Source organism: Cottoperca gobio, chromosome 16 (assembly GCF_900634415.1).
Source record: "Cottoperca gobio chromosome 16, fCotGob3.1, whole genome shotgun sequence".
NCBI lineage: Eukaryota > Metazoa > Chordata > Actinopteri > Perciformes > Bovichtidae > Cottoperca > Cottoperca gobio.
In genome coordinates, this window is record NC_041370.1 from 10,376,540 (window position 1) to 10,390,966 (window position 14,427).

The window sequence follows — 14,427 nt, forward strand, 5'->3', positions numbered from 1 at the left end:
TGATCATGTCCAAAGTCATTGTGATCAGTTTTTCTCCAAATTAATACTCTTTATCACAATAATACAGCCTGAAAATCACATTATATTACATTACAGCTCATTTAGCTGACGCTTTTCTGCAAAGCGATTTACAATAAGTGCAATCATCGATGTAATGGGATGATGACATCGGTGATTCATTTCTGGTGCACTTTTAACAATCACGGTAGCTGATAGCAGCAGAAAATGTATTATCTTACGTACCTTGCATACTGCCATATGGATTGTTTTATACCTTTTTATTTTTATCTAACCTTTATTTTCTCTTTCCCTTTCTTCCCTCGTCCTAACCCCTCCCCCCACTTCCCCTACTATTGTAAAGCGGCTTTGAGGTCTTGAAAAGCGCTATATAAATTCAATGTATTATTATTATTATTTACCAGTATAGAATCCATTGAGATAAAAAATATATTTTTCAAGGGAGTCCTGCCAAGATAAAAACAAGTAATTGCATACTAAATTGAAGGAATCAAGTGCAAGCCACACATCCAAAATATAAATTTAAAGTACTCTTTCTCTCTCTTGTTTCTGAATATTGGCATATATAGGGTCGTGACAGACCGAGCTGTAAACATTGTGAAATATGCATCACATGCCTTATTCTCTGGCTCCCCTACCTTCAATCAAAGTTTAAAATAGAAACAGAGAGGAGCGACGGAGAGTGGGAACGAGAGGGAAAAGTGCCAGAAAGAGGAATGGGAAGATGGAGGTAATAAAGTGCAGCAATAAAAAAGGTAGAAAGAGACAGAAAGAAGAAAGATGGAAGGGAGGGCTTTGCAGAGGCACAGACATGGAGAGGATGCAGAATGAAAGAGTACTAGACAAAGAAAAAGAACAAGGCAGTTGCATGGATGAGAGGAACAGGGGAGGGGGGGGGGGGGGGGGGGGGCAGAGAATGTGCTGAGAAAGGAAATAGAAGTCGATAAAGTTTTTAACTGATTGCTCATTAATGAGAGAGGGAGAGGAGGGGAAGGGGGAGAGAGGAGGGGGAGAGGATTGCCACCCCTCCTCCTCCTCCTCCTCTTCCTCCTCCTCCTGCTGCTAAACTGTACTTAGACCAGCATTTAGGGGTGACTGGGCAAATATTCTGAATTGGCAAAGAATGCATGTAAAGGATCTTGGCAAATACTCCCATGCGAAATGATTGATAACGCTAACACATGATGATTGAATTTGGCTAATTGCTGTTTTGGCACGGCTCTTCAGCCCCGAGGCTATTAATTAGGCTTTAAACTTTTTTTTATAGTAAGTACAGCATATGTGCAGGCAGGGCACTTCACCTGCCTGCATTGGATCAGTGCACCGTCCATTTTAATGGGCTACTGATGTATGTGTGACTGCCGGGGAGGACTGCCTAACACAGCTGAGAGATGCAGAACAGCACAGGTAATAAATCTGAGATACTCCCCTCCTGACTCAGTCATCCATCGGCTCTGTGTCGACAGATCCCGCAGAGCTGTTTGTTCAGACGAGAAGCAAGCAGTCATACGAAACAGTGGAGCACGATGCAGCGAGCAGGAGGGTGGAATGCAGAAATATTGGGTATCAAGGGGCCACTGCAGTGTGTGGCTGCAGTTGTCGCACACATTTGTACCCACATCCCCAACCTCGTGAAGAAGAGAAACCGCAAACCCACTCACGCAGCAAGCAAGGACCCTGCTGCAGACCTAATGCAGTAACCACGCATATTCCTAAAGCTCTCTATCTCTCTGGTTTTCTCTCCCCCCCGCCCACACACACACACACACACACAGACACACATATAATATATATGGACTATATATATATATATATAATGTGCTGTGTTTTAACAGTTAAATAAAACTACTGAAAGGAAAGAGAGCTATTCAATAACTCTTTTTTTTTAAGGCAGTCACCTTTTCCCACAGTGAAGAGGGAATGAGATCATCCCAACCAATCATAATTCTTGCTGACTTTTGCACCATGTACAGAGAGAACATGCACATACATACATGCTGAACCAACTGAGCTACTGTAACGCTCCCATCTTAATGTTTCAGATCCCTAATGTTACATTTTGAAATATCAAAATTTTATGCTAAAATACGGCTTTATTTCTTTAATTAAATTGTTACTGTGATCAAGGTGTGGTATGAAACTGATCAATATTAAAGTTGAGATGTCAGCTTTTCAATATTCAGATGTTCTAAAATAACATCTCAGACCACTAGCAGTCAATAGCTATTAATTACTGGGTGCAGGCACTCAATGCAGGTCGATATGCAACAGACATTTCACTGCATGTTGGGTAATTGTCTCCCAGATCTCATTAAAAGACGGTGGAGTTGTGGAGAGAAGAGAAGGAAAGGAAACAGAGTGGGACACAAAGTGAGAGTTGGGGAAAGAGTTTAAACTCACTTTCATAGGATTAATCTCACTCTGCTTGTGTGTAACTTCATCACAAACAGAAACATACACACACACACACACACACAACTTTGCATCAATAAATCGGTTTATTTAAAAGAATATGTTACAATTTATTACAGTAAGGGACGTAACCAAACACTTTGTCTTAAATCTTACATTTCAACATGTCAAATAATCTGCGGGTCGTCAATCTCAGCGTGACTCTTTCGAAAGCCAAACCATATCAGGTGAGAAACTTAACAGAGATGCTAAATTTAACATATTATTTTTACTGAAATAAATACTGTTAGAGACACTAAACTGTAGTCAGCATGAGAGAGAGAAAGAGGGAGGTGGGCAGATCAGACAATGTCAGACAATCGACCATGTCAGACACGCTCCAGTAAACAGACAAGAACCCTGGGTAATGCATTCAGCCTTTAGGATTGCAGTTCTCTAAATTCGAGGCTCAACACATTCAATTAAACCTCCTTTACACCCCCACCCCCCGTGTCTGTTACACGTGATTTTGCATGAATTAGCCATTTTATGATATACACAGTATATTGATTTGGACTGAACATGCAGTATCTTTCGAATGTCCTTCCAAATGAGTTGATAACGCAGTAAGTCGATTTAGATTTTAAGATATCAACGTCACAATATCTCACTGGACAATTATTAACATCTAATGTCAGAAATTCAGAGTTTAATGATGTGCAATTACATTATCTTATGCATTTGTCAGCCTGAAGTCACTATTGCATTATCAGATAATTATGTTTTCCCTTATTAACTCTGCCAAGGAGGTTACACTTTCAGTTCTGTTTGTCTGTTCAGGATTATGGAAAAAAACTACTGGCCCAGTTTTCATAAAAACTGTTAGAAGGAAGAACCCATTACATGTTGGAGCGGATCCCAATCCCAAGGCAGATATACACATTATTTTTCACTTATGTAAACGTCATTGGCGGAGCTCTGCACTTTCCGAGTGCCATTCTAGTTATGCTATTAATACGTGGGAACATTAACTGGGCTCATTTAGAAGGACGTTGAATTACACTGCAGCTCTGTGATCAGTTGTTACAAAGCCTTTAGTGAATGTGCACATTAATCTTCATATCTATCATGTTGATGAAGTGTGCAAGCTGCCCTTTTTTGCGAATAAAAATCCTCTTCCCACTTAACCTGAATCTGGAGTGCACGAGCGGTTTAACAGTACCAGCTACAGAGATAAATAGTGCTTCAATTGGAAAGGCATTTTAAATTACAGGCCTATTATAAATCCTGTGGGAGCTTTCTGAAACAAAGTAATCAAGGCCTGCGAGAGAGCAGAAGGAGGGGGAAGGACCCCTGCTGTCTCTTATGGGTAATGCATGCTAAACATATTGTACTCCACAGTCTGATCAGTGCTCCACACCGCTGCTGCTCTACAGTGGCCTCAAAACATTAGCGTGGAGTGTTCACATAATAATATAAATACATAAAAGTTTAATGCATGGCTCTGCACGCTGCACTCGCCATCTGATGATGCAGTACATAATCATAATGTAGTCATTCAGTCAAAAATGAATGTAAACTAAGCACAGGCTAGTCCCAGTATTATGCCCACTATCTGCTTCTTAGGTTACATCTCCCACGTGTGGAGTTTGTTAATACTGTTGGATAAAGTGCAACATTAGTCTTAAGTTTAACATTGTTCAGCTTTCTCTCTCTCTCTTCTCTCGTTCGCCACATTACAATGTTAATAGTTTTCTTTTATAAATGCAAACTGATCGGCAAATACATGAAAATATATGTATGTGACATAATTCGGATGTGACTTACATTCTGAGGGCCTCGCTCTGGTTGGCCCCTTGCCTTATGGGGGCCCCCCCTGCTCTGCATAGTTAACATGCACATACACACTTGCACGCTAACAACTGGCCAAGAAGACAAAGAAGACACTGCTGCTCTGATCCGTAGATGGAGAAACTAAGAGTCTTCCTGTGGTCAACTCTCAGTATCGCTGATCAGTGTTATCTGTGCTCCCCATAGCGAGCACTAAGAGCTTCCACTTTCCCTCGTTAGTCCGACAATATTTCCTTATTCTCTTCAGCTTTCTCTTCCCGGTAGGAGACTACTTCAGAGTAGTCCCCATGTACAAGTCCCATTCCACTTCAAGTCCCTGCCAATAAGAAGAAGGCTTGCATGAATCCATGATTTGACAAGAGCTCTGCTTAATGCATGACTATGGTGCGCTGGATTCAAGAGTTCTAGTTCATGTGTCTGGGGGGGGAGGGGGTAGCTTTTCAGGTTGTAGCTGATGGAGTGTAAATGATGAACATGTAGTTAATAGCTGAGTGTTGCTGGGTCTGGGGCTAGATGAGGGCCGGTGTCGGTGACAACGGTGTTGAGTTAAGAGGTAACAATCTCCCTTCCTAGGTGCCTCCATCCCTTCTGTGTCTCAGCAGCTGGAAAATATTCTGAAGCAGAAACAGCAATCAGGAGGAAGACACACAAACTCTGACACAGAAAACAGAGAAATTCCCCCAGGCTATTGATTAATGATAGACCGGACAGAGGCAGGCAAAGCCTTACCTTGCCACACATACCATCTTTACTGCAGTTCTTATTGTCCTTGTCTGTAGCCTCCTCTTCCACCTGTGGAAACACACACATTGCAGGTATGAGTGAAGGACACAAACACTTGGCTTGTAATAGAGCAGGTTAGTGTGATCGTAGATGGTCATTACCTCCTTTCTCCACTTCAGCTCGCAGAAGACTCTCTCGAAGCACTCATGCATGTAGTTAAACTGAACATCGACCATGCACGGCAAATACAAAGAGAGAAACAGACATTTAAATGAACAATAGACAAAGAAGATTGATGTTGACATGATTCACATACTTTCCGTGAAATAAATAGTTTTACATTTTTTATGAAATTTGCTTATTTGCTTCCTGGCGAAGAGTTAGATAAGGAGATTGATAACACTTGTCCATGTCTGTACTTTGAATATAAGGGTACTAGCAGCTGCTTAGCTTAGCTTAGCACAAAGACTGGAAACAGAAGGGAACAGTTAGCCAGCAAGTCAAGTCAAATGGTAAGAAAATACACCAACCAGCATCTGTAAAGCTTACTAATTAACACATTATCGCTATGTTTAATCCACACAAGAAATGAACAGTAAAAAGGAAATTTGCAGTTTTAGGGAGAGTTATGTGCCAGACTATTTCTTAGCTGCAACCTTCAACCTTCAAACTTCTTGGAGTCTCCGCTGGTTGCCTGGCGACTGCTCACAGCCAATGAATAGTGTAACCGGCCAACACTTTGTTTTTTTGTATTGATTAAACAAACGAGAGGTGAGCTTTAGATGTGCTGGTAGACTTTTTGTTTTTGTCCGTTCTTTATGCTAAGCTAAGTTAGCCAGCTGCTTGCTTACATTATCATATTTTCTCCCATGAGTTATCATTCCATAACTTCATGTATTTTTATGACTGTAGCTTCTGTATTTTGACTAGAATAATATGAGTACTATAGCACATGTGTAGTAATGTGCGCGTGATACTCACATAGGGTGTAAATATCTTGACCCAGCGTGGTTTCTTCTCTCCTCGTGCATATTCAAAGCAGAATGCCATGCCCTCTTCATCCGTGTCCCACCTCTGCATCTCCCCCCACTCAAATGCAATCACCTGGTTCTGGAACAATATTGAGGCTTAAGTACAGTCACTCCATTTTACACACACACACACACACACACACACACACACACACACACACACACACACAGACACACACACACACACACAGACACACACAGAAAAAGTTGCCCTTGCCTCGAGTGTCCCTTCCTCGGTGCAGGCGTGCAGCTTGAAGTGGTGAATGCTGATGGCTGTGATGACGTTGCCTTTACGTCGGGAGTCGCAGGAACAGTGTGGGAATAGGATCTCATTGTATCCCTCGCAGCCCCTCAACAAATTCAGATACTAAGAAAGAAAGACGAGAGAGGAGACAAGTGTTTTTGTTTGTTTGTTAGCTATACATTACAACATGCAGTTCTTCACCTGACTGAAGTTTAGATGCAGGATCCTTCTAAGCTTTATTAGCCAGAAAGCAGAGAACACTGAGACACTATGGTTATTGTCTGCAGCTCAACTGATCTGAAAATAGGGTGTGAGTATTTACCTGCTGGGGCAGGTTTAATCTCTCCAAACACAGGGTAATCTATTTCCAGACAGGAGAGAACTCACTCGCACAAGTTCCTCTCCAGTCAAACCCACACACTCACTGTAGACCCCCCAGAGGACTCTGTGCCTTTTCCACTTTGTTACACACTGTGAAAGGAGGCTGAACAGGTGGGATAGAGGGGATGACATAAGCCCACTATAATTACTATAATGAGTAACTCTAGCTGTCTCTGTCTGTGTAAGTTACTCAGGAGCAGTATTAAGAGTAGCTGCGTGGCGTCTGGTGTGTGTGACAAACTGACCATGGACATCTTCTTCTGCTCAGCCAGCTTCTGCAGCTGGTAGGACTTCTGCTCTGCTTTGATGAAGCCTTTCTTCACATCATCCACAGCCTGCAAAGATAGGTCCAAACAGGTGAAACTGTTTAAAACAAACCCGCAAAACATATATCCATACACACGCCACAAACAAAAGACAGACATATGCACACACCTGGTGAAAGAAGTAGTTGACAGCAAGCTGGTTGTCATTGAGCAGAATCTCCTCTTCAGTAGTGAAGAGCCACTTTCGCAGGGTGAGGCAGGTTCCTGGGATGGCTGAGGTATAGTTCTGTACATACAGTTTGTGGGGGAACTCGTTGGGGGCAAGCTTACGCACTGAAGAAGAAAGAAAGAGAGAAGAAGGGGAGAGAGGGAGGGATGAAAGGAGAGTGATATCATACGTGTTGAGGAAAGACTGTTGTTCGGTCTTCTTTGTTTTTTTGCATGTTTGTTTGAAGCTGAAATCTATTATCGTTCTGCATTTTCAACCCACAGTAAAGATAACAGAGCATTTAGTGTTGAATATGCTAGATACTACATGTTCTGCTTGATGCTCCATCTTGTAGGTATGCAGCAGTAAAAGGAAAATCTGACAACTAGTGTTGCAAACACAAACTAGTGATCTAAAAATGAAGTTAGACAACAGGCAGGTGTAACCTAACAGACCAGATCAACTTTGCTCAATAGCAGAGCGCGGCCATTTTACATCAACTATAAAATATTACGGGCTTCATGGTGCCCAGAGGTTGAATCCTACGGACTTTGTTGATCCCTTCTCCTCTTCTCCATCATCAGGTCAAAATACATTTTTATTTGTCCAATACTTTGGTTTATGACCATCTACTGTACCTCTAAGGCTAACGACCTTCCTATCAGTCTCAGCTGTAGTTTGTGTTGAATGCCAAAAAAATGCTAGCATGCTAACACACGTAACTAAGATGTGTTAGCATTTAACTCAAATCACTGCTGTACAGCCTCCTACCAGCATGGCTGCAGACTATTCTGACAAACTCAAGAGCAAGAGGTGTTACATAGGTGATAAAGGTTTTATAGTGAAAGCAAGACTGTGGATCAATTTAAAGAGGTGATCCAACAGATGACAGGATTTAGTCGAAGCTTAGGCAGTAGTTCCAATATGGGGAAATGTATCTGCACTTTAAAGAAGCCAACAGATGTATGTTTGGTTAAAAGGTCAGTGAATTAACTCTGGTTATACATTATGGCACTCACATTAAATGTAAGGACACATATATTCAAGTCAACTATTAAACTAAAAGGTAACCCGTGTGAAAAGGCGAGAGGAAGGGTGGCAATTCATCATCTTGTTTTTGCTCGAAGAAGAATTCTAGCTACGGCCTTTACTCCAATTTGGAAATAAAAGAGAGTTTGGAGAGTGGAAAGAATGCAAATATTTATGATAATCTAATCTGCAAATGATGAAAACATGGATGACTTTCTCCCCAACACTGAGGGACACAAAATGCTTAACTTCTCATTCCTTTTTTGGCTTAAAGAAACAATTCTGAACTCTTGTGACCTGCATTCTAAAACTTGAATTTTCATCAAAGATCTCTCGTTTGAACTATTAAAATTTGATCACAAAAAGAAAAATCTCTCTCGTTTTTACTGCTACTGTACTGCTGTTTCTGCAGCGCACACAGTACATGGAGAATTGATTCAGTGGTGCTGCGTGGGTTGAAAATAACTGCGTCTTCTGATATAGATTCATTTAGTTGATGCAAAAGTCTGACATATCCTTGTACCACACTAGCCTTGAGAAAGTGAGGACCAGTTGAAGTGACATATATGAATATATACATGCACAAAGGCACTCTATAGACACTTGAGATTATTTTGAAAAGGTTGGCTGTTGAAGTCAAAATGTGTGTTTTGAAGGAAGATGGGAAACATTTTCAGCGTAGAAAAGGAGCACATACACTCAAAGCTCAGATACATGTTCTTACTAACCGAAGGTGTGGTTGATGACCTCAAACAGAGCGAAGTAGCTGCCTGTTACACTGTCCATTCCTAGTTTCATAACCACAGCCTGAAAATGAGAGAGAGACAGAATGAGTGGGGATGAAAAAAGGAAAACGGAAAGAGTGAAACATTTGCTGGATGACTGTTATTCAGGCCTGTGTATGTGTTTACCTGGTAGACCTGGTCTGTAGTAGAGTTTTTGCGAACTCTGACGGTGAGCGTGGTTTTGTCGGGCATGGCTATTCTCAACTCCACATCTGACACGCCATTATAGTTCTATGTCACGAGAAGGAGAGACAAACTGCACGGTGAGTCACAGGCAAAGGACCACAAAGTGATACAAACATGTAGGTTTTTTTTTTTACCTCATCTGATTCAGACAGGAACTCCTGCATGATGTCACATTCACCAATTACCCGTACAGAGCAAACTGCAAATAAGGGACAAGATAAGGTAAAGATTTAGTTTATGTGAAATAACAGTGGTTATACAATGGCATAACCAGTTTAGTTATGGACTCTGGACTGGACAGTATTTCTCCCAGACCTTTCCACCTTTTCTACCCCAGTACTTAACTTTACAAACACCAAAGAGGATGATACTAATTACTACATTCTAACTTTCCACTTCTCTCTGCCTGACCTTTCTCCAGGTATTCTTCGAGGCCTCTGCGTCGTGCGTCCAGCTGCTGCTCCGACAGGGAAAAAGGCCATTTCCCAGGCAGCTTGGGGAACGTAAAGTTGGCAAACTCCCTCTTCAGGTTTTGGTGTAGGATCACAAACTCACGGTAACGCTTGGAGCACAGCTGCCTGCCTGCCATGTACACATTATATACCTGGAAGAGAGAGAGACATATAAAACATTAATGTCTTAAAACAATGACGGGAGTTAAAAGATCAATCCTATTGTATGAGCTGTCATTTATTCATCCATTCATGCTTCCAATTTAAAGCTCCTCCTCTCAAATAGCCATCTATAAAGTCATCCACAAGTGCACCCACCACAAACTTTTCCTGGTTGAGCTCAGTGTGTTTGTAGCTCGGCACAGAGATGGGGACGGCCTGTTTGTCGGAGTAGTCATAGCAGGACAGGGCTGAAATGTCGTCTCCGGGATCTAGGCAGTCGGCCTCCTGGGGCGGGACGGACAGCACAGCCAGCACCAGCTCCCTCTCTCCGGCCCGGATCAGGTCCACCACCTGCTTGTGTGTGGCTCCCTCTACATTTACACTATTACTATTGAAAACACGAAGGAAGAGATGATTGTGATGAATGTTCTACTGTCTTGCTGAAAATATTACACTTTTACTAAGACTCCTACTTTCATTGTTTGTGTCTATGGCACATTCTGAGGCATGTTTGATAACATTGTGTAAATAATCCAGCACCAATTAATTAATGTTTCCGTTCTCACTTTGTCACCCTTCCTACACACAAATAATAATAATAATAATAATAATAATAATAATAATAATAATAAAAAATTGTATTTATAAAGCGCCTTTCAAAGCTAAAAGCAATCTCAAGGCGCTAAATACAAATAATTGTAGCCTAATTAATTTGACAAAAAAAGAGATAAACACACCACAATCAAAGTTAAAGATGAATTTGACTGATAGCATTATTATTATTTCTTTCTATAGATATCACCATAATATTGCTATCGTGAATTATTTTGGCCACGATCACCGTGTAGTCAAAATCTGATATTGTGACAACCCTACATACCCAGGAGTGAAAATATAAGACATATCTCACAACATAAAGCGATCAAATATAATAATACTACAAACTACAGATTCTACAGCCTTTGCATTGCAGGCTTTTCTCAAAGGGAAAGAGCAAAGCATTGAATCATGAGAGCCTTAAATGGAACATAAGTTCTGAATGAAAAGGCAGAAAGTGAATAAAGTGTTATAAAGTAAATCATGTGAAACAGCTTCTGTGTATGCGTGGCAGAATGACAGAGGCTTTGGACTCACATCTTCCACCATAGGAATAACACTTTTTGGTTTATGTCATTAGCACAGCTGAGCATGAGTAACACTGGGTGTGTGCCCTTTGGCAGGCATGTGTCAGAGCTGATGACAGTGCTGTAGCCTCCTGACCAATAGTTACCTTTACTCAAAACAAAAATAAAGGCGTTATATAAACCATGCCAGAATGAGACTCAGTAAATAACAAGATTCTGTTCTTTACATTTTGTGCTAATGTAACATACTTTTTCAATTTAAACAATAGCTTCCAAATATTCGCATGAACGATGCATAAGTTGAAGTACCTTCTCCTTGAACGTTTTCCAAAGACAGAAGCCTCAAATGTCACTTCAATGTTCATTTGCATAACCTGAATGCAACCCAGTAAATACCTTGGGGAAAATCTTAATCACCATTTGTGTGGAATATATTGGTTAGTAAAAGCTGGCTATGAAGTTCTAATATGATGGCTTGCTTTTTGAGTTTTGCAAAAATAGGTCAGTGTTAGATATGTTGTTATACTTCAAACTTCTCAGATAAATAAACTGAATTCTAAAGTCTCTGTTCTACTGACAACAATTACACATATCTGTGTAATGTCTCCCCAATAACAACAGTGACAACATGACACACAGCCAAAGCTCTCTAATACCTAATAACTTAATGGCAAAAGATACTTTCACATGCACATGCAAGCGAATCAAGGGAGGCCTTCTGAGCTAGGCGCACACAGCAAAGCTAAAAGATGGTTATATAGGTAGAAATAGGCAAAGACCGATAGGGGGAGCACAAATCAAACTATATTTATATATGATATAAATTTATCTTGCAGGTGTAGTAGCAGAAATAACTAATGTCTCCTACAACACAAAATACAGACGCAGAAGCATTTTGGCAGCTCTTTCATTATAGCATCTTTAAGACTGTATAATAAGCACCTGATGTAGTGCCCTTTGCACTTGCATTATCAGCACTTCTGAGCATCATAAATAGCTTTTAAGACACATGTTCCTGTCATATTTCTTCTGTCTTTAGAATTTGAGATAATAGTAAATGTATTATGTTATATTACTGCTGAAGAGTAGAGTGTTTTCTATTTCTATTCTCTATGTATGCTTACTTCCACTTACGCACAAGCAAAGATGCACACATACATGCTAAAACTCAAAGCTAAACCTGCCACGTTATATAAACTGGAAAAGAGAAGGGATGGTGTATTGTTCTGAGTATTAAACATTAACATTACCTTCATCATCAAGCAGGAAGCTGAACAGATTATTCTACATTGAAGGCTGGGAAGCAGGAGTTGTTTTTAAATGTGCAACGAAGTATTGATTGCATAGAGAATAGCGGAATAGAGTGTGTATACCATTGCAGCTAGTATGCAGGCACTCCACTGAGTGCATACTTAGTTATTGTGTACACACTGTGCCTTGAAGAAAGGCTTTATGCACATGTGTTAAGATCTAGTCATATCTGGGCCTGTCTCATCTACTGCATGGGAGACACAGGAGGAGACAGTCCCGAATGAGGCTAGTAAAGCATTATTAGTTGAAGCCTACACTGAGGCAAGCAAAAACTAGTGCAAAGGGTAGGAATGAAAACGAACACAAACATTGCATTCATGACAATGGATAAAGCCAATATGATACAGGGTTAAACTAAATGGGCTGCAGGCTGTCCTTTGATTACAAAAATGCACACACATACTGTACATGCACATGCTTGCACACAGAAATAATGGGGTCAACAAACTGCCAGGTTACTGCATGCCATCCATTAACCAAGCAGTGTGCAAAAGCCAGCCAATGACATAATGAATTTTAGAGAGGAAAGCCAATCAGAATTGAACTGAAGACATCCCTCCCTTTCTGCATCACCTTATTCACAAACAGACACACTGAAGCACCAGTACAGATGCTGAGCTGTGTGCTCCTCTCCATAGCAACAGAGCCTAACATAAGCAAGCCATCTCCATGCATACTAACGTGCCAGTGAGGACAACCTCCACTATCCTGAATGCAGCAGCACACATCAGTGCTCACTGATAGCAACATCAAAGCCATGTGTGGTTAACTGACCAAATTCAGTGATGCTGGCGATACTGATTCGCCTTGTTTTAACCTTTATGGTCAATGTAAGCAAAGCAAGCTATAGCTACTAGATGCAGTGTGTTGTGCAGACCTATTACAAACTGCATCTGGTTCTAATGATGTGAATGTGTAGCTAAAAGGGTTGCCTTGAGAATATTTGGCATGCTGTGGATGAGTGGAATAGGTTTCAGTATGACGGGAATTCCTAATGATCCCTGGGCTCTTTTCTCTCTGACAAACACAGACACTCCTTTCATTAGGATGAAGGGCTACTCTGCCCTGCAAGGGCAGTATGATAGTGCATGCTCATACAGGCTTAATGGAGACCGACTGTCCCAGTAACGTTACAGACACATTGCATGATGCTCACGGGTCCTGCTTGCCTCGTTTTTCACTAACAATCATTCTGAGATGAAAGAGACATTTGTACGTTACTTTCAATATGATGTTGGTTAAGCTAAGATAGTAGCCACTTACACCTCAAGAATCCTGTCCCCCTTCGAAATACCGGCTCTGTCGGCGGCACCTCCCGGTAGGACAGCACTGACATGCTGCAGGGGAGCGTACAGTTCCCCATTAATGCTCCGTAGTTGCCCACCTTCACTAACTTGTCCCCGAACATTGAAACCGTAGCCTGAGTCAGACTTCACTATTCGAACTAGCCGTGGGCCTGAGGTAACGGTGGTTGCCGTCTGGCAGCTGCCGCCGGTGCCCGGTGTAACGTTACCGCTACCGGAGCCGTTATGAGAAGAAGGGTGAGGCAACGGAGGGACCGATGAACAAATTCCTTGTCCCTCGACGTCCGCCATTTTTCTATACTCTTTCTATCATCCACTCCAATTCCGCTAACGATAAATATCCTACAAACATTAGCTTGTAGTAGCAGGCTAATCAGCTTGGCTAGCTAACTGACTGAGATCACCGGAAAAAACCGACAGAGTCCGATAATTGGCGAGCCCGCCCCAGGATGCGTTCCATGTGGGTCACTTCAGACTCCTTTCTGCGTGTGGCTCGTTGAGCTTCCTTTCCTGTGTAGGCCACATAATTGTATAGAGACAAGTTATGAGCCAGCCAGTGTTATTTTTTTCCTGACTGTAAGCCAATTGTGTCCAACCTGTGGATCGGGATCCCTCAAGAGGCCCCAAGAAAAGTCACAGGGATCCAGGGATTAGAAAGAAGAATATGTAGCCATATTTCTGTTTCTCTAATTAAGTTGTTTTTTATTGGGACATGTTATATATTTGCACCTATTTAGATATCTAAAAGTCCTTGAAATGATAGGACAAGATATGTGTTTGGACTACTCACAACTCATGTTCATATTAGGACTATGACCTGTGATTATTGCCTTCTAGCCAATTCTAATTACCATGGGATAAAGACTGAACTGGAAGGAATGTAAATATAGCTAAAACAAAAGTTAAATCACCTATTTTGATAATCAAAAGGGCGTTTTATGTCATTTTTCAAACATGAATG

The 14,427-nt window shown here is 41.3% G+C and overlaps 1 protein-coding gene across 5 annotated transcripts; it reads right to left on the minus strand.

The window, feature by feature from the left end:
* Positions 1-2,497: 2,497 nt before the first annotated feature.
* Positions 2,498-13,982, minus strand: snx27b (sorting nexin 27b). Of its 5 annotated transcripts, none has more exons than XM_029452325.1 (13): positions 13,426-13,982; positions 9,884-10,115; positions 9,525-9,717; positions 9,248-9,312; positions 9,054-9,158; positions 8,871-8,949; positions 7,075-7,238; positions 6,885-6,974; positions 6,232-6,381; positions 5,965-6,093; positions 5,145-5,204; positions 4,990-5,052; positions 2,498-4,576 (listed from the first exon to the last, which is right to left on the minus strand). In XM_029452325.1, the coding sequence occupies exons 1-13, from the start codon at positions 13,755-13,757 to the stop codon at positions 4,529-4,531; spliced, it is 1,710 nt and encodes a 569-aa protein (XP_029308185.1). In that variant the 5' UTR covers positions 13,758-13,982; the 3' UTR covers positions 2,498-4,528. The 5 variants fall into 5 exon arrangements, with proteins under 5 accessions (XP_029308185.1, XP_029308187.1, XP_029308184.1 ...); XM_029452327.1 differs by having other exon boundaries at positions 5,004-5,052; positions 13,426-13,981; XM_029452324.1 differs by having other exon boundaries at positions 2,498-4,874; positions 5,004-5,052; positions 13,426-13,981.
* Positions 13,983-14,427: the final 445 nt, after the last annotated feature.